The 24482-nt window shown below is 48.0% G+C and overlaps 1 protein-coding gene across 1 annotated transcript in view; it reads left to right on the top strand.

Annotated features, from left to right (window-relative positions):
- The window catches only part of ELMO1 (engulfment and cell motility 1), a 404818-nt gene that overhangs the window by 101129 nt on the left and 279207 nt on the right, over positions 1-24482 (top strand). The window contains 4 exon segments of the mRNA XM_006912067.2: positions 1847-1925; positions 5573-5623; positions 8705-8827; positions 10222-10353. Coding sequence (XP_006912129.1) covers positions 1847-1925; positions 5573-5623; positions 8705-8827; positions 10222-10353 — 385 coding nt within the window.

Here is a 24482-nt window from a genome sequence, read left to right as displayed (position 1 = left end):
GTGCCTAGCACTGTTCTGTCCCTAGTGCCTGGCCCTTAGTAGGTACCTAAGTTTGACCAATGTTGGTGGATATCTGTAGAGTTTTACTTTTAACAAGACACACATAATAAGACAATTTGTTCTCTTAAGTTCTCAGCATAGTCTTTCTTTAGCAGTGTTTTCTGTGACATAGAGAGTATTTTCATAGTCAGTTAAGAATTTTTAAAGGCAGGCTTCTTTCTTTAGGCTTGAGGTGATTACAACAACCTTCTTTTGTATTTTATGATGCCTGCATTGTTTTCTCCAGAGCTTGAGCTACAGGACAAGGCCCCTAGCTTTATCCCTTCTCTCTTCCTTAGGTAACTAGTAAGGTTGTCTCTGATGACGCCGGACTGAGAAGGAGCCCACTGTACAATGCTACTTTGTAAACTATGGTATTGGGGGCTGCAGGTGGCTTACCCAGAACAAGGAGTTTATGGAAAGGATGCTGGGGTACTTTTGTAACCCAAGGGAGACTTAAGCAGCTAAGCCTTGGGGAGGACAGGAGCTATGGCCTCTGTGGACGCCTCACAGGAGGCGTTTTCTCTCATTGGCACCGATGTGACTGCATCCCAGTAAGCTCGGTCTCTCAGGGCATGTTTGTAAATCCACAAGAGGAAGCCTGATCCCCCGTTTGGGGGTGCAGGGTAGAGATGGAGGGAATATTCAGCGGTTCTCAGTATACCGAAATGTTAACTGTTGTGTTTAGAATAATATAAACTACCAAAGTGCGTTTGATGTTTTCTTCATTTGGAGAAGGGGTGGTGACCGGAATGTAAAATTTTAGGTCACACAACAGTCTATAGATTGTGGCCTCAGGTAAAAATTACTGCATGCTCCACAGTGATGATTTTGTGTGAAACGGCTCTAGAGATAATGCCAGTTTCACGTTCTTTATAGTCTGCATCTTTTTTCTGGATCCCAAGGGCGTACTTGTGCATTCACAGTGTCCTTCACCAAGGGAGAGAGCTTCTTATCTGGTAAGGATTTTATGTACATGGCCTCATTTTATCCAGAACGCAAGCCCTTGAAATAAGTGTGTTCTTACTCGGTGTTACAGAGGAGAGAACTGTGTCTTAGGGACACCCCATGAACTTGTCCAAGACCACACAGAAGCCTATGGTGCACTGGACTTGATGTCATCCTGCCAGAGACCTCGTTCTCAGCTCTGCCTCCCCCTAAGTCATCGCTAAATGTAGCTCATAGCTGTTCTTTGTTTACGCCTTGGGTCCTTCTTATTTACTATTTACCATGCAGCTTACATTACATCTTTGCCTCTTTTGGAATTTCGGATTTCATTGCAGTGAAAAGCAAATTTTTAAACATAAAATCTTGAACTTCTTGTTATTAAAAAGTTTCTCTTTGGAAATAGATTTTCAGAGTATGTGATATCATCGCCATGGAGACAAAGCAGTTTCTTCTCTAATAAGCCCAGGAATGTGGGGACGCCCAGGTCTACTCCCAGATATAGTTCATGTATCAGATAGAAAATTACACACACGCACACACACGCACGCGCACACACACACACACACACATCCACTGAGTCCATGATTTAATCCTCATAGAGAAGAAGGGGACAGATTGTGCTGGCCACCTGTATTCTCCGGGTGATCCCTACTGGGCAGTATTGTCTGGCTGACAATAGTAATGGCCCTGCCCCCCGCTGTGTTTCCAGCCTTGCGATGGGTGACACATGTTCAGTGCCATCTGCGTTTTCTAGGTCCTGCTTTCCCCACCTTTTATGGGGAGATGATCAGAAGCCTCATCACGGTCTGACTCAGGGGTAGCATCTTCTGACTTTCTGTATTTTTCTGTGTCTTTACAGGACAGATCAAGAAATCCAAACCTATACCATTGCCGTGATTAATGCACTTTTCCTAAAGGCCCCTGACGAGAGGAGGCAGGTAAGCCGCATTTCTTTAGTCTTAAGACGGTGCCCGGGACTGGCAGCTCCTGGTGCAGCTCCTCCTGCCCATCCCAGAGACTCCTCGGGCTTCCTGCTGCTCTGCTCGTGGCTGGCCAGCCCGGGATCATTCACAGATCCAGTGGGAACTAGGTGGACATGGGCGGACCTTCATCCGATGTCCCAGGGCTGTCCCAGCCATGGAGAGCCCTTTCATCCAATGAAACGAAAACGTAGAAGCCCAAAACACAAAGCGACGAAAGCATAGCAGCCGTGGCGGAAGCGCAGTTAGACGTCCCCATGCTCGTTCGTCATTTCATCGACTGCTCCCTGGGGCAAGGCGCGTGTGGACCCCACTTTTCCGATGAGGAAACTGAGACCCTGAGAGGTGTCAGCTTTGCCCTGGGGAGTGTGAGGTGGACAGGTGCAGGGACACAGGGCGGAACATGCCGATTGCTGCCACTCGTTGAAATAACTGTACCTGTGGCAGAGGGGCTGTCCCTCGAGGACACTAATGCTGCCCAAGTGCGGGCGTGGCTCGGGGACTGAGCCATCCCTCTCCCCTCCTCTGTGTGAGCGAGGGGAATGGACCCATAAACCTGCCCATGTGAAACGGACCCCGTGAGACTCTCCTTGGTCTGTTCGGGCCTTGGGTTCTTCAGCTAAGGACAGAACCATTATGGGAGGGCGGCGTGTGGAAGACATGGAATCTTTGTCTTGGATTTCAGCTCACACCTCAGAATCCATTATTCTTTCCGTGGCTGCATAACGCACACTGTGTTACCTGGGGTCACAGTTCACTTCGTTTAAAAACTGGGTGGAAAGACGAGATCTTTTAATGATTAGAAAGTGTGCTGGGACCTCCAGGACACTTGCCAGTAAATAGTTTTAGAAGAACTTAGATAGCTAGTGTGCCACTCAATACTGTGTCGAGAATTTTATTTTTTTAATTAAAATTTTTTTTTTTTGGAGTTGTCAAAGATTTTAAACCTCAGTGACTAAATGTAGGGGTTTCTGGTTTGTGTTCCACTTACGATTGTTTGCTCAATCCTGGGGGCTCTGTGTGCACAGTGAGTGCAGTGACCTCAGAGTCACTCCAGTGCATCTGGTTTTGTCTGCTGGAACCAGCCAGTGCCTGCCGTGATGGAGGCTGGATTTTTAAAGGTGGCTTTGCACATCTTCCGTGGGGTCATTGGTGGGGCTGCTCCTTTACGTTCATATCCCAATACACTCATGATAACTCCAGCAGAAAAATCTGGGAATATTATATGAATAATTTAGTCTTTGAAGTAAAGATAGTGACAAAGATCTGGTTTTTTATATATATATATAGCTTCTTGCCATTATTCATTTTACTATTTTCATGACAAAAATGTTAGTGAAGTTCCTCCAAATTCCAAATATTTATGGTTTTGATAAACATTATTAAAAAAAAAACAAAAACTTTTTGGTTAAAAGATTTGGTAGAAAAATTAGAAAAAAATATATTCCAAGGGAAGACGTTTTAAAAATGCTCATGGCGCATCCCCAGAGAGAAAACCACTGCGGGGCCTCAGCACGCTGAACGTCACGGTCCAATTCCTTCTCTGCTCTGTGTAGAGACCTCCTTGTTTACAGCATTTCTACCTGAACTATTTTTCTTAAACTGCTTTAAAAACTAAACAAGTCAATATATCTTTAGCTATATTTATATCTATCTCTCTTTGTATAAAATATTTTACGTGGAATTGTTTACTCAATATTGGAACAACCACCAAAAAAATCCACGATGACAAGGATTTTTTAATTTTCTCTCTGATCAAATTCTTGTTCTTTAAGGGGGATACTGGAAAATATTCATTCATTCTTTTATGAAACATTTACTATCTACTCTGTGCCAGATATTGTGCTGTGGGCTCAGAATACAAAGATGAAAGCGACAGTCTCACTGCCCGTGAGGGGACCATAGTCTTATGCAGAAGATAAATCATGTAAATAAGTCATTATAATAATTGCTCTAGATGGTGGAAATATATTGTTCCTTCTAACTTACTCTAAAATTTTATAAATCCATAGGCTAAAAATAGTCACAGAGAATTTTTTTTCTTTCTTTTTGTTTCTTCATGTAGCAATTAGGCAGTAATTTCATTTCAGCAAAAGCAAATAAATTAAAATAACTGTAGGATCCTTTGGGCCTTTTGTTTCTCATCTGGTCTAAGGAAAGAATATGGGTCTTCCATTTCGATCGGGAGGAAAGCACTGCCCCTGTGCACGGCGCAGGGCAGTTTCTTCTGCATTGCCATTGACTCGCTTCTGAATGTGTTTTTGTTTTCGAGAGGTTGGCAGAGGACTTCCCATCAGATTTTGCCTTTCACGCCATCCAGCCTTTTCAAAACCGCCGTACAGTATTTATGTGCTTTTCTCCTCAAGGCAGCGGGTCAGCAGGGACACTAAATAAAGCCGTAACCTCTAACAGAGCCCTCTGAATTTCCGTCCCTCCTTCTCTCCTGCTTGCTTTCCTTTCTGTGGTGGCCATGACGGCGTTAGGTTGGCGTAGAAAGCAGTGTTGACATCCTTGATTGTCCTCTGACTGTAAGTCCCCGTGTCCCCTTGGTCGGCACAAAGCAAGCCCCGTGCTCCCCCTTCCACTCCCGCCCAGCCCCGCCCGTGTCCCCGCCTCACGTTTCCTCCCCCGCGCCCTGGCTTCTCCTTGCTTTCTGCGAGTTGGTTTTCACCTTGACCACATTCACGGCTGTGTTTTCGAATCGTAGTTTAGTTTCTTCTCTACTCGATAAGAGTGGCAACACTAAAAGCATCCCCGCCACACACACACACATCCAAGAGTCTTCCTGAATATGAGCAGTATTTTTGTTTTTGAATGTTTGCAACAAGATTGTATGCAACGATTTGATTTTCACTTAGCGTCTACTTGCCAAACTTAGAAAGGGCGTCTGTGAATGATTTCATTCGATAAAATCAAATGGAAAAAATCGAATGAGATCCTGTATGCTCCAATCCTGTATGCCCGTCAGGCAGGCCAGTGCACCATGCATGCCCTGCAGACATGAGGCTTGGCGGAGCAGGACGTGGACGCTAGAGACGAACATTGGCCCAGACATGTGTGTGTCCTTCGCTCAAACCCCTTGCGCTCCGCTCACTCACACAGACGACTTTCGGGTTCTGGGGGATGTACTGATTGCTCTTTGGTTTTGCTCAGATTAAGGTGACGTTTAGAAGACTTTGCTCTGCAGAGTGCTGTTTCTCTGGTACTGACGCTCACGGGGCAGGCGCGTGTGGCCTCGTCGGGGCGCCCTGCGCACGGACATTCTAATAACAGCTGCTGAGCCCTTCCAGGGGCCGTTGCTTTCAGCTGGAGTATTTGTGATTTTTATCCAGCATTCACCTTTTCCTGGAAGAAAGAAATGCCAAAAAAAAAAAAAAAAAAGTTTGCAGGTCCCAGATTTCCTTTCTTTGCTTTTGGATGACGGCTTTATTATCTAAACAGAACGTTCAAAAAGTAATCTGAACACCAGTGCCTCCTGAGTCCATTCTTTCGTAAGAAATACTGCTGATATCCAGTTAGGAAGCACACTCTAGGATAGAATCATTTCGGACCACAGTGAAATGTATCTTTCTGAGCTTTCGTGTGGGTGTGTTTTCCTCCCACAGGAGATGGCGAACATTTTGGCTCAGAAGCAACTGCGGTCCATCATTTTAACGGTGAGTGCCTACGTGCGGTGCCCGCTTTGCTTGCGGGGGAAGGAAGGGTCTGGCGCGTTCATCTCTTCTTCCAGCTTTAGGTCATGGTTCCTTCTGTGACTTGCTTCTGTGGCGAAGGAGTAGGAACTAGAAAGGAGGAAACAGTGTGCTGTCGGGATTGGAATGCACGAGGCTTTCCCACGGGCACGGCACCCACTGATTGGAGGGAGGGGGTCTCTCGAACTGCGCTGGAGAGAAAGACCGTCTGGCAGGAAGCGTTGGACCCCCTTGGTGGGGCGGGCTTGTTCTACTCGCCATAGCTTTAGCTTTGCGTTCAGGGAAATCGGACGCTCCATGACTTAGAGAGTCTATGACTATGAGCGTCTACTGTTTGTAATGAGGGAACCAGCTGGACATGTGTCAGACCCCGAGAGAACTCCTGACATTTTGGCCATCCATTTCCTGTGCCCCTTTTGCAAGAGGAGAGCAGAAAAGACATACGTGGAACCTGCTCATTAACTGCAGTGCAAACGTGACCGGAAACCTCAGTGGGAAAGAAGGCCTGCGTGTCACGTTGTGAATGTTGAGAAATAAATCAAATGGCAAGATTTCCTGGAGCTTTATCTGCTACTTGACTTTTAACCAAAAGCTGAAAGAGGCATGTGCGATTGATTCCAAATAGTCCTTGAAGCTTATAGACACACACAGGCGCACGCGCATGCACACACACACACACACACACACACACTCACACACACATTCCAATACAATGAGGCCATTAAAAATTAAAGAATTTACGAGGGCAAACAAAATAAATATTCTAGAACCCAAAGCCCATAGTAACAACCACAATTTGTCATCAAGTTTGATTTTAAACATTCTAGCTCTCAAGGATACAGAGAAACACATGAGTGTAATTTTCATTCTTTAACGGAAGAGGCACCCCGGTTCTTTGGGGCTGATGTATTTTTCCCTCTGGAACAGGAATCTGAACTGGGCGTTGGTAGAGCATTCTAATTCCAGGTCTAAGAACAGTTTAGTGGAAATTGCAGAAGGATTCATTGTATCTTTATTTTTCACTCTGGCTCTCAGTACAAGCGGAAGCTGCCACGCTGATGCATAGTTCCGTGGATACAAGCAGAAGCTGCCACGTGGTTGACACATAGTTCAGTGGAGGTGTTTGTGGGAGCGGAGGACAGTGAGAGGGTGAAAGGTTAGACATACCGAGTGACAGTGTCAGCCCGTAGCCGACGTCACCTTGGTGTGGCCGTCAGAGTTAGAATGCCCAGAGGTGGGGTGGGCAGCATGTCTGCAACCACCGTATCTCACAGATGATCGATTTGCTTCAGTGGGATTTTTAAATGAGACTTTGACGGCTGAAAGTCCAAGGTTGGTATTCCCCGGGAAGAACTTAGAGTGCGGACACCTTTGAGTTGCTAATAAGATAGACACCTGTATACTTCAGCATCCAGACACTTTGTATACTAAACGTATATTTCGAATTAACATTCTGTTCTGGACATGGAAGGCCGTGGGGTTTTAGTCCAACGCCCCGTCCCATCGCCTAGCTTCCCACCCCCTCAAGCTCCATAATTTTGGTTCCATGACTTCCTCCTATTCTTCATTCTCCTCACCCCCTCCTTCTTTAATTGGCTATTCCGACATGGTGCTGAGTTCAGGTGCCTGCAGCTTGGGGGCACCTGGGGAAAGGTTTTTTCAGACAGTAAGATGTGATTGGGTCCAGCAATTCAGAATAACTGATTCGAATGGTTGCTCCACCACATTGACCAGCTGTGTTCAAGGCACAGCTGTGGTCTCTGCCAAAGAGGAGATGAGTCCCATTTCTGAGCCAGCTCAGGTGGGTTTGTTCCCTTTTGGTTCTGTTTCCGAGAAGAAGCGTCATTTTATTTGCTACTTAATTTTTAATAGGCGAGTAAAGTAACAGACATGCATTCCCTCACTGCCTTGCAAGGGGCAGTGGTGGCCCCCATAGTTTTCACAGTGAATTAACCACAAACCCGATAGGCACTTCGCTTGAGTGTGTTCCTTCTAAGATTTTTCTCCATTTAGAAGTGGGATCACCTGTCAGAGACAGTCGTAGGGTGGGAGGACGGCAAAAATGCTTATAATACATATGCACCGTTTATTCCTCTCCTGTATGCAAGGAATGTTTCCGTTGTAGAAAGTCCAGTTCTCTTCAAGATACTATCATTTCAGACACACCTTCTCTTGATTTATATGACTGCAATGACCAGGGTCTTTCCAATGCCTCCCCTCTTCTACGCCCCACTGCACACAGTAGGTCTTTTCCTGGTTTCTGACCTAAAGACCTAGGAACCTAATTGGGCCATGGATATAAAAGAAAGCTCCAAGGTCACCTTGTGTTCTCATCTTTCTTCTGAAGGATAGTTCCACCAACCTACGTGCCCCCGTGTCTGCAAATGAAGACTTCTGAGGTGCCACTTATCGTACTGATGGGGATTAACTTTTGTCATTAGCTAGGTCTTTTCCTGGTTTCTGACCTAAAGACCTAGGAACCTAATTGGGCCATGGATATAAAAGAAAGCTCCAAGGTCACCTTGTGTTCTCATCTTTCTTCTGAAGGATAGTTCCACCAACCTACGTGCCCCCGTGTCTGCAAATGAAGACTTCTGAGGTGCCACTTATCGTACTGATGGGGATTAACTTTTGTCATTAGCTTTTTTAAAAAAATTTTTAAAAATTTTTTTAAAAAATTTTTTTAAAGATTTATATGACTGCAATGACCAGGGTCTTTCCAATGCCTCCCCTCTTCTACGCCCCACTGCACACAGTAGGTCTTTTCCTGGTTTCTGACCTAAAGACCTAGGAACCTAATTGGGCCATGGATATAAAAGAAAGCTCCAGGGTCACCTTGTGTTCTCATCTTTCTTCTGAAGGATAGTTCCACCAACCTACGTGCCCCCGTGTCTGCAAATGAAGACTTCTGAGGTGCCACTTATCGTACTGATGGGGATTAACTTTTGTCATTAGCTTTTTTAAAAAAATTTTTAAAAATTTTTTAAAAAAAAATTTTTTAAAAAATTTTTTAAAAAAATTTTTGTTTGTGAACCATCTCTCCAGCACGTCATCCGAGCTCAGCGGGCCATCAATAATGAGATGGCACATCAGCTGTACGTGCTCCAGGTGCTCACCTTCAACCTTTTAGAAGACAGGATGATGACCAAGATGGACCCCCAGGACCAGGTGAGTGCCCGCTAGATGGCCGTAAAGCCACGTGATGAAGAGGGCATCTTCTTTAAAGTCTTTTTCTCATGCTGCTCTGAAGCCAGGAGTTTTTAGATAATGTTATTACTGTTTTACTATCATCTCGGAATTTGGGGGAATGGATTTAAAATTTAGGCGAATCTAGAATCTGGAAATAGAATGAATGGATTATTTCATTATGCATCAAACACATGCATATTCTTTATTGGTTTAGAAAGCTTGATATCACATGAACACAAACCTTGGTCCTTGGCCCCAGTACCCTCTGTGGTAATAGCTTTGGTCAATTCCCAAAAACTAGGGCCTCTCGGTAGCTCTGTGTGATGTCGACTCTGCAGGTTGAGGAAGCGATCCCCATTCTCCAGTGACCAGCCCTGAAAGCGGGGGCCCCAGGTCAACCCAATTTCTGAGCTTGTGCTTGGGTCAGTTGGCTACGTGCTCTGATTGCCTCTAGGTCCGTGGTGGTTGTGCACGAAACCTTACATCTCCACCCAAAAGGACCCGAGGGAACTTTGCCGTGTGAGACCCAGTGAGAGGAGGCAGCTGGGCGCCCTGCTGTAGCATGTTCTCGCCTTTAACCGCGCTGCAGCTTTGGCAAGGCGAACGCTCATTGCTGGCACGTGCGGCCTGGTCTCCCGCAGACGGGAGGGCACACGTGAAGGGTGTTGCTCTGCAGTGCCTCATTCTTGGTGTGGGGCCGTGCGATCGAGAGAGATGGAGAGGCTCGGAGAGGCCCTCTACCGTGCCCTGGGCTTTCGGCAAGGCCAAGTGCGTCACCCCAGAGAGATGAGATGCTTATCTTACCACTGCTGGCGGAGGAGGGCGATGCATTTTGATGGGAACAGCCCTCCCTGTGTGGAAACCCTGTTATTTATTCAAAAGAGTTGTGTTTTTTTTCCCCCACATTGTGGTAAAAGATACACAAAATAAACCATTTTAACCGTTGTTAAGGGTTTGTTTGTATGAAGGCACTTCGCAGTGGAGTTAGGAACCCCTTGTCACGTGACTACTGTTCATGAACCTGTTTCTAACAGTGTCATGCTCCCAGGCCCTTGAACTTGGCTTTCTCCGATCACAAGCCTTCCATCATATTTGGGGTTCCGTTTAGACCTTCACTAGCCAGTTGACCCAAGTGTTGCAGATGACTCGGCCGTGAGGATCCTCGGGGCGTAAAGCCGGGCCTGACCAGCAGAGAGAAGGGCAGAATGACGAGGCGTGGGCAGAGCCTTAACTTAGAACATTAGAGGTCTTTCATCTCTTTTCCTTTCGCCTGAAGGCAGTGATTCACTCAGACCCTGGGGAAGAGAGCGTATATGTCATGCCACACAATGAAAGCGGCTCTCTCCCTTTTCCTTTCTCCCTGACGGCTCCAGGCCCAGAGGGACATCATATTTGAACTTCGAAGAATTGCTTTTGATGCGGAGTCTGAACCGAACACCAGCAGCGGCAGCATGGAGAAACGCAAGTCCATGTACACCCGGGATTATAAGAAACTTGGCTTCATCGTAAGTAAGCCGCCCCAGCGAGCGCCGTCCTCCCAGCGTCCCGGGGCTGACCTCAGCCGCATAGCTCATGTCTCCGAGCGTGTGGTCCGCTTGCGCCTTGCAGAATGCTTTCCACATTTCCCAGATGTTTAGCTGGTTCAAACAGGATCACATGGAAATCTCTTCTGGCTGCAGTGAAATGGAATAACTTGCACAAGTGTGACTAATACTGAGTTTGTTTATTCAGCTCTGATTAAGTGTAACCAAGAGTAGTTAGCCCAGGATGCTTCTAGACTGTATTCAGTCTGTTTCACAAGATGGTGAAGGTTCTATTTGAATGAAGGGAGTGATGTCAGTGGTGGGATGGAGCTGATTATGGAGTTATTGATTCGATTATTTATACCGATTTCATATCAGGATCGAATTGAGGGTCTCCTGAAATTTAACCACAGTAAGGTTTCTGCAACATACATTTTCCTAAAAGTTTCATCTTGCTACAAATGCTAATGTCTCCTAGATTTCCCTATTTTCAGTTTGCAAATCAGAACATGGCTTGTCCTGAGTGTAATTTGTTTTATTCTGGCCTTTATCACCGCCACGTTTCTGTGTGACCTTGGGTTAATTAAGCTCAAATTCTGCAGGCATGAAGTTGGGTTACCATTTAACCTCCATCATAAACAGCAAAAGTGAGATTTGGGCTAAGTGATTATACATCATTATTTTATAATTGCAAAGATGATTTCCTTGAACACGCACAAATATTATTTATGCACATCGCTGTCATGCTTTACATGTTTTGGGAGAAACTGCCTTTCACGAGAAGCGTCTTTGAAAACATTTCCACACCAGTTAACATGCACTGTTTTCCATTACTGAGTTTTTATTATTGGGATGCACTGTAGTTTATTTAACCAAGCCCTTTGGCTGAGGTTTCAAAGTTTTGAAATGATCATTTAGACTATAATTAACATCTTTGCCACTCATTTATGCACATCCATGATAGTGATATCAGGACCAATTCGTGGAACTGTCATGGCAACAGCCTATATTTTTAAGGCTTTGGAGATTACCAAGTTGCTTTTCACGAACACATTGACTATTTTCCACTTTAACTAGCAGTGGATCAGAGCGATTATGGTTTTTGAACCTCTCCAATAATGTTTCTTAAACTAAAAAAGAAAATCTAACAATCTGATGAGTTGTTGCTTTTATAGTGGTATTCTTAATGTGTCTTTTTAAATAAGAATACTTGTCAAATACATTCAGCTTTGCAACGTGCTTTACAGAGATATTATAACATCACTTTTATACCACAATATCCTATATTTTGACTATGGCATTCCATTTGATCTTTTAGTTGAATGTACTTTTTAAAATTTTAGCAGTTTCGTGAGTGATGGGCCAGGTGTGAGCTCCCTGTACTTGGCGTGCGTGGATGATTGATCGAGGGGCATAGGCGGGCAGCCTCCCTGTCACCTACCTGCGCGCGGCAGAGCTTGTTCCCCGGAGATTTAGCCACGGGAATGCGGGTGGGGCTCACATCCTACCTCCCCCCTTGTTCTTCAGGTTTCACTTTTATATATTGAACGCGATTTCTCTAAATCACCTGGGAGGCTTTGCAACCGCCCCCAGTCTCTTAACGCTAAGTCATATCAAACGGCCAGGGCGTACGCATTCCAAAATGCTCCTAATTGATCCCATTTGTCCTGGCGAAGAGCCTGGTGTGGGGCGTGCCTGGGTTCCTGCCACTTCGTCCTCCTCCTTCAGCTACTACTTGGATCTCCAGGGCCCTCCAACTTTGTAGAAAAGGCAGAACTCCGGTTCTTTCCACCTACAGGCCCCCCGCCCCCGCGCCGCGTTGCCTCTCGGCCCCAGGTGGCGGCAGGCCGATCCCAGAATGCACCGCGTCATGCCTGGCCATAGGTGTGGGATGGAGAAAGGGCGATCACTTGGTGGGACTCAGGTGACTACAGGCCTCTAAGAAGGGCCTTCGCAGTGGGGTGGTAGGCATGCAGCATGTCCCTTTTCATTGTCACGCTCCGGTTCTGTGCGAAACCCCCAGCGTGCCCGCGAGGCAAACTCCGAGTGATGTTTCTCGCGTCGCTCTCTCTGTTTTAACATGATGGTTAGTTCCTCCCACAGTTTAGTGTTACAGTGTGTCTTATTTCCAGTGTCTGCTGAGTGTTCTGTTTCATGAGTACTTTATGAAAAACGATGCCATTTAAAAAAAGCAACTGGAAGTTAATTCGATGAGGGTTTAAGGCCTTTACCACATATGTGGCCTCCTCACCAAGGGCTTGAAAAGTCATCTTAGAAAAAGCAAAGACCTCGGACAGAGAATAACCAAAAGGGACAGTTGGCTTCCCTAATTTTTCCATGGTTCCTTTTTTAGTTGCAAGTTTAGTCCTTCCTCCAAAGCTTCTCCCAGGCCACGCTCTTCTACCAGGGAACTGAGACATCGTAAAGGTTGTCAGTCATGATTTCTAACGCTAGAAGTGACCCAGCCGCTCTGACAAGCAGAGATTCTGGCTTTCCAACATCCAGGCAGCCAGAAACGCACAAGCCTCGGTTAAGGGACCCGCGTGCGCATGGCGCCCCCTAGTGGCCATCACGCAGAAACGCGGGAAGGTGGCGGGCTCAACAGGGGACCACCGCAAAAGCTCTCTGCGGGAAGGCCGTCCTGGCTGAGAACGCTGTGCTTTCAGAAGAGGGGTAGTCTCGCCTGTTGACGCTTTGCTGTACTCTTTTCCGATAACTCCTTCAGGAGCCCTTTGAGATTCGGACACCTTTTGAATCCCTTTGAAGAAAAGTTTGATTTACAAGGTGAAGATTGCTGTTTGTCGTTTCATGTCTCCTCCCAAGCAGGCAGTGCCCAGGACGTGTTAGGTGACGAGTTTTTGGAATTGAGCGGGCCTGGATTTTAATTCTATTTTGTTTTGTTTCGTTTTGTTTTCTACTTACAAGCCATGGGCCCGTGGGCCAGTTATTTCGCCTATTTGGGCATCAATTTCCTCGCTTCTGAAACTGGGCAGGTGTTCTATTTTGAGGTTGCCGGAAGCTCCCGCAAGCTCCCCGGTTGGGGATGAGTGTGGCACCAAGGATGGAGAATGCATCAGCTATGGGTGCTTCCCTCCCTTGTGCTTTGCAGGGCCCATATCGTGGAAATCATAGGCGGCTTTTGACGCTCTCCAAAGCTCTCCTGGCTCCAAGGAGGCAAGAACGGTTTGTTAAAGCATAGTAAGACACAACACCTCGGAAAAGGCAGATGCGCTCCGCACCCCTTCTCCCCGCTCGGCAGCCCGACAGAGCAGCTTCCTCTGATGGAATAATTCTAAAATCTCAAGTGGCTTGTGTGGTTAGTCGTCACACGGAAAAGCACCTGCTTTTAAAACAAAGCTGCTTGATCTCCTAGGATCTCTTAGTTAATGATTCTCTAGTTTCAACGAGCATGTGGCTTTGTAGGTCACCTGTTGGGAGGAGGGGGTTAGGGCTGTCTGGGATATTAATACTGCTCGTATTGGAACTCTAAGGAAGAGTGTATGATAGAAGGCAGATTCTCGTTTTCAGAATGACTTTATTTTGAAAACAGGAAATGCTGATATGCAAACTCTACCCTGTTGTTTGTAATAAACAGGACCTGCGCCAAAGGGCTTTTACGCTCTGTGGAGAGTTGTCTCTCCGACCAGAGACCTTTCAGAATTTATCTGTCTTGACGTTGCATGGATCGCTTCTCTATTCCCGAATTTTACCCTTGTCCAGTCTATTGGACAAACAGTAAAAAAGGGGAGTCCGTACAGGCCTACCGCAGAGATGCTGTGGGTTCATTTCAGATCACCAAACTACGGCAAACGTGGTAATAAAGGGAGGCACATGAATTTTTTCTCTCTGAGGGCATGTAAAAGTTATGTTTACACTATACGGTAGTCTGTATATAATACAATAGCATTATATCTTTAAAATATGCACATATCTTAATTAAAAACACTTTTTTGCTAAAAATTGCTAACCACCATCTGAGCCTTCAGCAAGTCATAATCTTTTTGCTGGTGGAGGGTTTGGCCTCGATGCCGATGGCTGCTGCCTGATCAAGGAGTGGTTGCTGAAGGCTGGGATGGCTGTGGAAATTTCTTAAAATAGGGCAGTAATAAAATTTGCTGCATCTATTGACTTTCCCCTTCATGAACGATTTCTCTGTAGCATGCAATGCTGTTTGATACCATTTTACCCACAACAGAACTTCTCTCAAAATTAGAGTCAGTCCTTTCAAACCTTACTGCTGCTTCATCAAGGAAGTTTATGTAATATTCTGAATCCTTTGTTGTCATTTCAAAAATCTTCACCGGGAGTAGCTGCCATCTCAAGAAACGAGTTTCCTTGCTCAGCCATAAAAGCTACTCCTCGTCCGTTCGAGTTTCGTCGGGAGACTGCGACAATCAGCCACATCCTCAGGCTCCGCCTCCGATTCTAGTTCTCGTGCTGTTTCCACCACATCTGCAGTTACTTCCTCCACTGAAGTCTTGAGCCCTCAGAGTCATCCCTGAGGACTGGAATCAACTTCCCCAGACGCTTATTAATGTTGATTTTTTGACCCCTCCCCATGAATCACGAATGTTCCTAACGGCTCTAGAATGGTGACTCCTTTGCAGAAGGGTTCCTATTGACTTTGCCCAGGTCTGTCAGAGGGGTCGCTATCTATGGCAGCTATAAGCCTTACGAAATGTACTTCTTAAACAATAAGACTTGAAAGTCTAATTACTCTGCGCTACAGAATGGATGCTGTGTTAGCAGCATATAAACAACATGGATCTCATGCGCATCTCCATCAGAGCTCCTGGGTGACCAGGGGCTTTGTCAAAGAGCAGTAATATTTTGAAACGAATGTGTTTTTTTCTGAGCAGTAGGTCTCAACAGTGGGCTTAAAATATTCAGTAAACCATGTTGTAAACAGAGGTCCTGTCATCCGGGCTTTATTTTCCATTTATAGAGCTCAGGCAGAGTAGATTTTTAAGGGCCCTAGAATTTTTAAAATGGTAAATATGCATGGACTTCAAATCAGAGTCACCAGCTGCGTTAGCCTCTAACAAGAGCGTTGACCTGTCCTCTGAAGCTCTGAAGCCAGGTGTTGATTTCTCCTCTCTAGCGACGAAGGTCCTAGGTGGCATCTTTTTCCAACAGAAGGCTGTTTCGTCTATATTAAAAATCAGGTGTTTAGAGCAGCCGCCTTCATTGGTAATCTGAGCTAGGTCTTCTGGATAACTGTGCTGCAGCTTCTACATCAGCACCTGCCGCCCCACCTTGTACTTTTGTGTTATGGAGGCGGCTTCTTTCCTTAAACCTCATGAACCAGCCTCTGCTGGCTCCCGACGTCTCTTCTGCAGCTTCCTCAGCTCTCCGGGCTTCAGAGAACTGCACGGAGTTCGGGCCTAGCTCTGGATTAAGCCGCGGCTTAAGGGAATGTTGTAGTTGGCTTGAGCTTCTACCCAGACCACTAAAACTTCCTCCGCATCAGCAGTAAGCTGTTTCATTTTCTTATCGTTTGCATGTTCACTGGAGTTTTCCTTTTCATTTCCTTCCAGAACTTTTTCCTTACATTCACCACTTGGCTAACAGTTGCCGCAAGAGGCTTAGCTTTCAGCCTGTCTCGGCTTTCGGCAGCCTTCCTCACTGAGTTGAACCATTTCCAGCTTTTGATTTAAAGTGAGAGATGTACAATTCTTCCTCTTCCCCTTGAACACTTAGACGCCATTGTAGGGTTACTAATTATCCTAAATCATTGTCCTTGTGTCCCCAGGAGTAGGGAGGCCCGAAGAGAGAGAGAGGCAGTGGAATGGCCATAGTCACAACACATGCATTTATCGATTAACTTTTCTTTATATGTGGGTGCAGTTTGTGGCACCCCAAAACAATTACAATAGCAACATCAAAGGTCGCTGATCGCAGGTCACAACATAAATAATCATCATAAAAAAAGTTTGAAATAGTGCCAGAATTACCAAAATGTGACACAGACACAGGAAATGAGTAGATTCTGTTAGAAAAATGGCATTGGTAGACTTGTTCAATGCAGGGTTGCCACAAATCTTCAGTTTCTTTAAAAACAAAACAAAACAAAACAAAACAAAACCCATACCTATGAAGAGAAATAAAATGAGGCATGGCTCCAGTTCATTTTCTGATCCCTCTCGAACAAACGTAGATGTTAAACTTGGACAAGGCTTCCCGCCTCCTTAGCTGTTGCCTCCCGCTCCCCTCCCCCTCCACCCCGCCATTTGGGTTGCCGGGGGCCAAAATAAAACTCATTTTTAACAGGATCTGTTTCTAAACAAAGTAACGTGCTTTGATATGAAACGTTTTCATAAACATTTCCCTTAACATTTTCAGATTGTCTTAAAGAGAAAACACGCGTAAAATGTGAAGGTAGAAAAGAAGTTGTGGGAGACATGTTATTTCAGAATTAAGAATCTCTTTTAAAATATAGGTTTTATTATATTCAAGTATGACGACTCCAGCATGTTGCCACTGAAAAGATCGTTTGTTACTCGGAGTTCAGGAAAGGAAGGAGCATGTCAGGTCACACAGGGTGTGGGGAAGCAGCGAGGGTGGTCAGGAGGCAAGGGTGAGGGGTGGAGAGGTGGGGTGGGGAGGGGAAAGGGGTATAGAGCCTCTGCTGTAATTTGCATGGAAAGGCAGTGCAGACTGGCCTAGGACTGGCTAGCTGGGAGCATGTCCTTGGCCTCCAGGGCACAGGTGCTTACTAGGGCTGCCAGGTGCCCGCCCCTGGGGTGCGGGGTGGGGGGTTGGGGGTGTGTGGGGGTTAGAGGCCCAGAGTGCAGAAGCCTGATTAAAGGAGTTGATGTGAGGTCTGGATTGGTTAGTTTGCATATGAAAGCCACACTTCCTTTCTCTAAGGAATTAGCTAACCCTTGGAAGGACAGTTTCTCCTAAAGTCAGCAAGGACCCAAGGTATCAAAGCATCAGGAAATGCAAAAGAAAATTATTAATACAGATTCACGGTCAGATTTTTAGAGGCTTTTTCTCCTTTCTTGGGTGAGAGGAGATAATGACGCATACTTAAACGCAAATGTAATTATACATGATTACATATGCAGTGCTCAGTGTCATTTTAATATCTTTTTTCTCAAATACAGATGGCAGAGAATGAAGTGAGATGCAGAGTTATAGGCGTGCCTATATATGCATATCTCAAACTCCATGGCCATCCCTGTCCTCGTTTCTATACCACTGAGAGACATGCTTCTAGAATTCAACTGTCACTGTGAGGCTGTGACATCGGGATTAAGTGTGGTCCCTGGATTCAGGTTGCCCAGCTTTGATTCCTGACCTGTGATACTCACAGGCTTAGTGACTTGGGCTAGTTACTTGACGTTTTGAAGTCTCGGGTTCCTCGTCTTTAAAGTGGGGCGTGATAGTGATCTGCATCAATAGGTTTGCTGTGTGGATTAAATTAGTAGATACTTGTACATCCTATAGAACAGTGCCTGGCGCATGGCAAGCAGATGATGAATTTTGATGCTATTATGATGATGTGGCAAGTACTGTTAATATTACTATTGGGACATCACCCAGTTCCCCAGGACACTGTGACAGAGAGTGATGGGGGAGGGAGAGCTGTAAGTTACCCCAGGAGGACTGTGAGAAAACACGTTTCAGAGTGAAAGTTAAAGATGGAACAACGTGTGCTTGGGAAACTGCAAATAATTTGTCAGAGGCAGTGTTTGTGGGGAGAGAGAAGCAGAGAATTTTCAATGCAAAGGAGTTTAAAATATAGTCAATCCTCATTACTCACAGATTTTGTATTTGGAAATGTACCTGTTCACTAAAAGGTATTCGTAACCCCTAAAATCAGTTTTCATGGTGCTTTCGTAGTCACTTGCAGACATGCACGGAGCGGCAAGAAGTTTGCGTTGCACGAGAGGTCGACAAGACACTGCTCTGGCTTCCTCTTCCGGCTCTCAGACCGTAACCAAGTGTCCTTTTCACAGTCTGGCCGGGGCTACGGTTTTTGCATGTTGTTCTTCGTGTTGGTGATTTTGCTGTTTAAAATGGCGTAGTGCTGAGGCCGGCAAGTGTTTGCGAGTGCCTCAGGCTGTGATGTGCCTTGTGGAAAAAAATGTGTGTTAGATGAACTTCATCCAGATGTGAGTTATTGTGCCGCCGCCGTGAGTTCGATGTTAATGAATCGACCGTGTGTATTAAATAAGGGTTATTAAATAGAAACACATGTACACCCAGTCTGTGAATCGGCTGGTTGATGAAAATCTTGTAACCAGAGGCTGAAAGGAACCTAACCCAGTATTTCTCCCAGGAAGCAATGGTTCAGGGCGTGTTAATTCAGGGTTTGCGGTGACTTCAAAGAATGTAACTACAGGCAGGAAGGAGACTCGAGTTTCCTTTAATCTCTGGGGAGCTCTCGGGCGAGCCAGGGAGAGGAGAACCCCAGGCTGTTTAGGCTCAGCGGCCTCCTAGCCGCATGTCCCATGTGTCATAAGCAGGGAAGGGAAAGCCGCCCTTACTTGCTCACAGGCACATGAGACACGGGAGACGAGTCATTTGTCACTGCTCAGGACAGTCGCGGGGGGTTTGTAGGAGGTTGTGTGATCTGATTCGTTTATTTGAAAGCCAGAATCTGCCTTGAAATGGCCGCTGTCTCAAAATGCCACGTCTCTGAAATCAGAGAATTTTCATTCTGTGCTCAGTTGTCAGTCTAAAATCATTCTACATAGGTGAGAACTCAGCCTGCGGTGGACTCGGTTTGTATTTCTGTGTCCTTCCTAATGGGACTTCCTCATGAGGTTTAGTCTCCGAGCATGTGACTCAGGGCCTTGAAGCACAAGCGCAGCATCAGCAAGAATGTAGAAATCTATGCAGCGAGTAGATTTTGACGTTGACCTCATGTTCATGGCGCTCGTCCCCCTTTGCAACGAGGCGTCTGTGGAAACCCAAGCACATCACTTTTTCCCGTAGGGAAGATTAAATAATTGGGGTAGCATTGCTCAGCAAGCACTTTGCTTCAGACAGTTAAAGATGGGACCCATAAACAATAGGAGGACAGCTAACGTATTTTTTTTAACTGTCATTCACTGAAATTCTCGAAGTTCTAGCTACACAATTTGGGAGGTCCCAATGCGAGCTGGGATACTCTGGCAGGAAGCTCCGGCCACTCCTGGCCAGTCCACCCAGCCCCAGCTGACCCCTTCCGCTGGGGGACAGTAAAGTGATTACTGGTGACTGAGCCCCCTGCGTGGTTCAGTTGGATGAACTCAGGCTGCCCGTTCCTCAGATCTTGCCTTTTCTGGCTCGTTGGCGCCGCGCTCTCGTCCATTCTGGTCAGACACCTCTGTCCCCCTCATCTGAAGCGCAGCGAAGCCCTGGTCCTCATCATTTCTAGTCTTGTTCCACGGGGTGTAGCTGTCGGCCGGATGCCAGTCATGGTCACAGAAGCCAGATCAGAATCAGCCACCAGGTGGCGCAAAAGCACAGCCGTTGGCTCCTGACCAGACCAGCGACCGCTGGACCGGACACAGGGACACCTGGTCACCTTGCAGTTGTGATTGTCAGCCTGCAGCGTGAAGTTTAGGGACAAGATGAGTCTTAGGACCTCCTCGAGGGTCTCTTCAGCCCCCACCCAGGCCCTGCAGGGGCCGGGAGCCGCCCTGCTCAGTGGGATTCGCCGGCTGTGATGAGCGTCCGTCCAGCACCCACGTCTGCGGCTCTCGCTCCCAATTGTTCTCCCTGACGCTGTCATGAAAGCCTTTTACATGGGGCACGGTCTGTATGTCTGTCACTTTCTTCCACGAAAGCGCAGGGCCGGATGCTCTGGAAATGGGAAACCTAAATGCATGTCGACCGTAGGAACAACAGCGTGTCTGCGGGGTGTTAAAAACACGAGTAATCGCTAGATCATGTGACAGCAACAGCATGAGGCAGGGTCACAGTGAACCCGCGTAGTGGGGCCGCGGACCAAGCTGTCTGGGGGAGTCTGAGCCGACTCTTGACATGTGTTTCTCAGGTACGTAGGATCTTTGAGACTCGTTTCTCAACTTTTTTTTTTTTTAAGTTACACGGTCAGTGGTGGTGTCGAGACTGCGTCCTGATGCTAGGTCACCTGAGCAGCACGGTTTTCCTTCAGGCTCTGCCTTTCCCTTCCTCGCTCCGACACATAGCCAGGGACAGCAGCCAAGGGAGAGAGCGGTCCGGGAGGCCGCCCCTCGTCTCGCAGCGACGCGGGCAGCCTGCTGCTCGCCTCCTCGACGGGCAAGCGAGCACCAGCTCTTCGCACGACCCTGGCCTGCAGCCCTCAGGCTCTGCGGCACCTGTCTTGGGCGTTTCTGCCAGTGGCCCGGAGCATGCTGCTCCTCCCCGTTCGGTTCTGGGGCTGAGACCATGCCTTAGCGAAGCTGTCTCTGCACGGGCAGAAAGGGGACGATCCGCCCTGAAGTGGCCTCCAGCAGGGCCCGGAGGACCAGCGGGTGGCTTTTCCTGCCCACAGGTGACCTGGGCAGAGAACGTACGGGGACACAGGTCCTGCACGGTCTGCTCGTCCCACTGCGTCCCGAGGCCACGCCAGGCGCTTCCCTCTCAGGCTGGCATCGTGTCACTTCCTGGTGACACAGGAGACATCCAGAAGGTCCTCCTGGGACACTTTGCTCCTACCGGGATGGGGAAGGACGGTCAAGCCAGCACCAGGCCGCTGCAGGGGCGCTGACCCCCACTTGTCACTCCAACCCCGTGCTCCACGTCCTTACTCCTGCCTGGGTCGGTGACCTTCCACGGGTGACATGCTGTTCTCGGCTCCCTGACCCGGCCCGGGGAGGGACCCAGCGGCTGACCTCCCCTCAGGCCAAGCCCACAAAGACCCGGCGTTCACCGGCGGCCGTGCCTCCTGGAGCCGGCATGAAGCACCGCCGCCTTCACTCCCCCCGAGGGACACGCGAATCTTTGTACTTTTGACAGATTTGGGTATTTTTAAAGGACCTATGTTAAAGGAAAGCTTTTAAAAACAAATGTCCGATGACTCATCGCTGTGACAATATTTGAGCTTTATTCTCCGCTTGTGTGGTTTTTTTGTTGTTGTTTTTTTACAGTAAGTAATTTCACCTCCAGGCAGAACGTCTCAGGGACAACTATTTAAAAGACAGGTCGCTCGGCTCCCTGTTCTCTGCACTCCTGTCCTGTTCAGCTCCTACTGTTCAGCCCCAGGAGGGACAGTGACGTCCACCGCCTGTTAGAGACGAGGTCGTTTTCCGATCACTAGGGGGCGCTCCTAACAAAGACGTTTTATATAGAAAGAGCAGCTCTGACGTGCTTGAGGACATGGGCTGCTCAGTGAGGTAATTTTAGAAAGAGGTTCAGAAGAACCGTGTCCCGTTTGGAACCTTCCACGTTCCGTTTTCAGCTTGAAACCCACAAGAGCTATGTCCTTTCTCGAACACAGCTGTGGCAGAGGGAGGCAGCTGATTGAACGGTATTAGTTATTAACCTCGCAAGGTATTGTGTACACTGCCTTGGCGTCCTTTGCATCTGTCCCTGAAACTTTGGAGCCCAAGGGCACCATCTGGAAGGTAAAAGGGTGACGCCGAGGGGACGCGGGCTTTGTGACATTTAAACAAGCCCGTTGTTTCCGAGACTAACACAGCACGGCTATGGCGAGCAGTCTCTGGGGCCAGACGGCCTGGTTTTCATCCCAGCTCCACTGCTCATCAGCCCTGTGACCTTGACTCTTCACCTCACCTTTCTCTGCCCCAGTATCTGCTTTAGTAAGACGGGCATAGTGATAGTTCCTACCTAAGCTCGTCGTGGAAACTAATGAGTTAATAGATGTCAGTTCTCAGATAACCGCCTGGCACTGAGAAAATTTTAACGAATTCTAGGTACTGGCATTGCCATTTGGACCTGGCGGTTTCGCTGAATCTGGGGCCTTGTTCCCCACCGCACCCCCAGCCACTGAGAGCGTTCTCCGTTTGACCAGAATCTGCTGGGCCAGAGAGTAGAAATACATAGCTTCAGAAGTAGAGCTAATTCTGAGGGGCAACACGTCCCAGAGTCCACGAATGCTACAGAATTCTGGAGTGCCTAGGCGAGCGTAGCAGGGCAGGCAGTCTGTGCCCCTCGGAGAACCTCCCTCATGAAGCGATGGTTCTGTATCCCCCGCCTGTCTGCAACGCAGACTAGCATGCGGGCCCATCCCCAAGGCGGTCGGCGTGGAGCCAGCCGGTCACAGGCCTGTGCGCCTGCAAGATCTTCCAATAGCGGGACGGCTCCGTTGTCCACAACGAAAGCACCGCTCAGTTGGCTGGCTCCATCCAGGACAGCCCTTTAGAGTGCCTTGGACTTGGGCTGGACAGAACCAGGAGCATAGCGAGCGAGCGAGCGAGGATGGGGTCCTGGGACCAGGATGGGTCGTTGTAAACCTCCAGCCCCTCTTCCGGTGAGGCTTTGCCGTCCTTGCCTGGCCTCGCAGCTTTGCCTCTGGCGGGATCATCGCAGAGGACCCCCGAGAACAGTGCTGGCTCTTCTGGGGTGTTAGCAAGAGGGCGAGGAGGTGGCCGGTTCAGAGACCGGAGGTGCCGTCTCCTGCTTGCTGGCGACAGCCGTTAAACAGCCCCACGTGGAGCCGGCACGGCTTCTGTGTTTATCCTCGTTCTTGAGATTCTTTCTCTTTTCCTTTTTTTCCAAGTGGTCACCATATGGCAACGTGTCTCACAGCTCCGAATCTGGCGTGACGTGACCTCGAGGAGGTGCCGGCAAGACATCCAGGCCGGTTGCGTGTCTGCGATGTCATGTTTATTCACCGGGAGCTGGCTTTGTGGCGTGGGATTCTAATTCTGGGGATGGCATTTTGTATGTGTAGGAAGACTGTCAAAACCTTTCCAACGGGAAGGGACAGGAACCAATTTGAGAATCCTGTGGTTATGTAAGCACTGGCCTGAGGGAGCCATCTTGGCAGGCTTCCTGCACTGGCTCATTTTAAACAGGAGGCAGAGGGGCGAATTCTCCATGAACTCCCGCAAACTTACGAACTTTTCAGTGGGAATGACACACACTCCCGAGATGGTCCTGGATTCAAGCTAGTCAGGAATCTTTATTAACTCTTTGCTTTTCTGTTAGGCTCGCTCCTCCTCTCTAAATGTTTACCACACTTAGCCTGCTGCGAATATACAATATTTAGTTGGCCTATCGGGGTGTGCAGGGGTTTTACATCAATAACGAAGCAGCAGGAAGGGCAGACGCCCCTACCAGCAGCCGCCTCCTGGGAGCTTCTCAGGACGAGGCAAACAGCTCCCGTGGGCCATCTCAGTTCATCTCTACAAGGCTCAGAGACCGTGAGTCCGCTTTCAGAGATGAGGAAAATCAGGCCTTTCAGTTTTAAGAAAGTAAACACCTGCCCCAGGGGGCTGCTTTATTTAGGCGAGACAGGTAACACTCGCAGACTTAGTGTCACTTCTTGAGTTGTTTAGCCAAAGGTACAGACGGCAGTGGGAGCTCGTGCTGGCACAGGCGCACATGGTGTGTCTTGGCGTCTGTGTTTCTGGCCTCCAGATGTCCCCTGGGTGTGTAAGGCTGGGACACTCCACTCCCCTGCTGTCCTATCAGGGCTGAGAAACCCACCAATGGCTGTCACCAGGGCCTCTTCACTCTCAGGATGATGTCAGCATGAAAGAAGACCACACACCAACCATCTGTGTGGTTTGGAGGGGACGGGACAGGCCGTTGACTTGGCCGGCTCTCAGATCAAATCCGGGGGGAGTGACGCCGTACCCTTGTCTCGGGGAGGGCTTGCTTGATCTTGAAAACTGTGCTGCTTCCCGTTTTCCGGAACCCTGGAAAACCTTCCCAAGTACTCAGGGCCAGCAAATGGCAGTGCCAGCACTTGGCACCATTTCTGCCCGACTCCGGTCCCCAGCTCAGCCTCCGGGCTGTGCCGTCTTGCTGTGGAAGGAAAAACGAAAATGCTCGTTGAAACCTCCGCCCGCCGTCTCGGTATTTCCCAGGCCTTTGAATTCCACTGACCTTGATTCTGAGCTTCTCCCCTCCCTCCGCCTGGCGTGGAGCTGCTTCCCTTCCGAGATGCTGTCTCTGCACCACACTGCCGGCCACCTAGTTCTGCAGCCCGAACGAACATGCAGGGA

The sequence above is a fragment of the Pteropus alecto genome, unplaced genomic scaffold (assembly GCF_000325575.1).
Source record: "Pteropus alecto unplaced genomic scaffold, ASM32557v1 scaffold21, whole genome shotgun sequence".
Lineage (NCBI taxonomy): Eukaryota > Metazoa > Chordata > Mammalia > Chiroptera > Pteropodidae > Pteropus > Pteropus alecto.
Note: the sequence above shows the minus strand (reverse complement) of the source record. Positions and strands in the feature narration are given on the sequence as shown.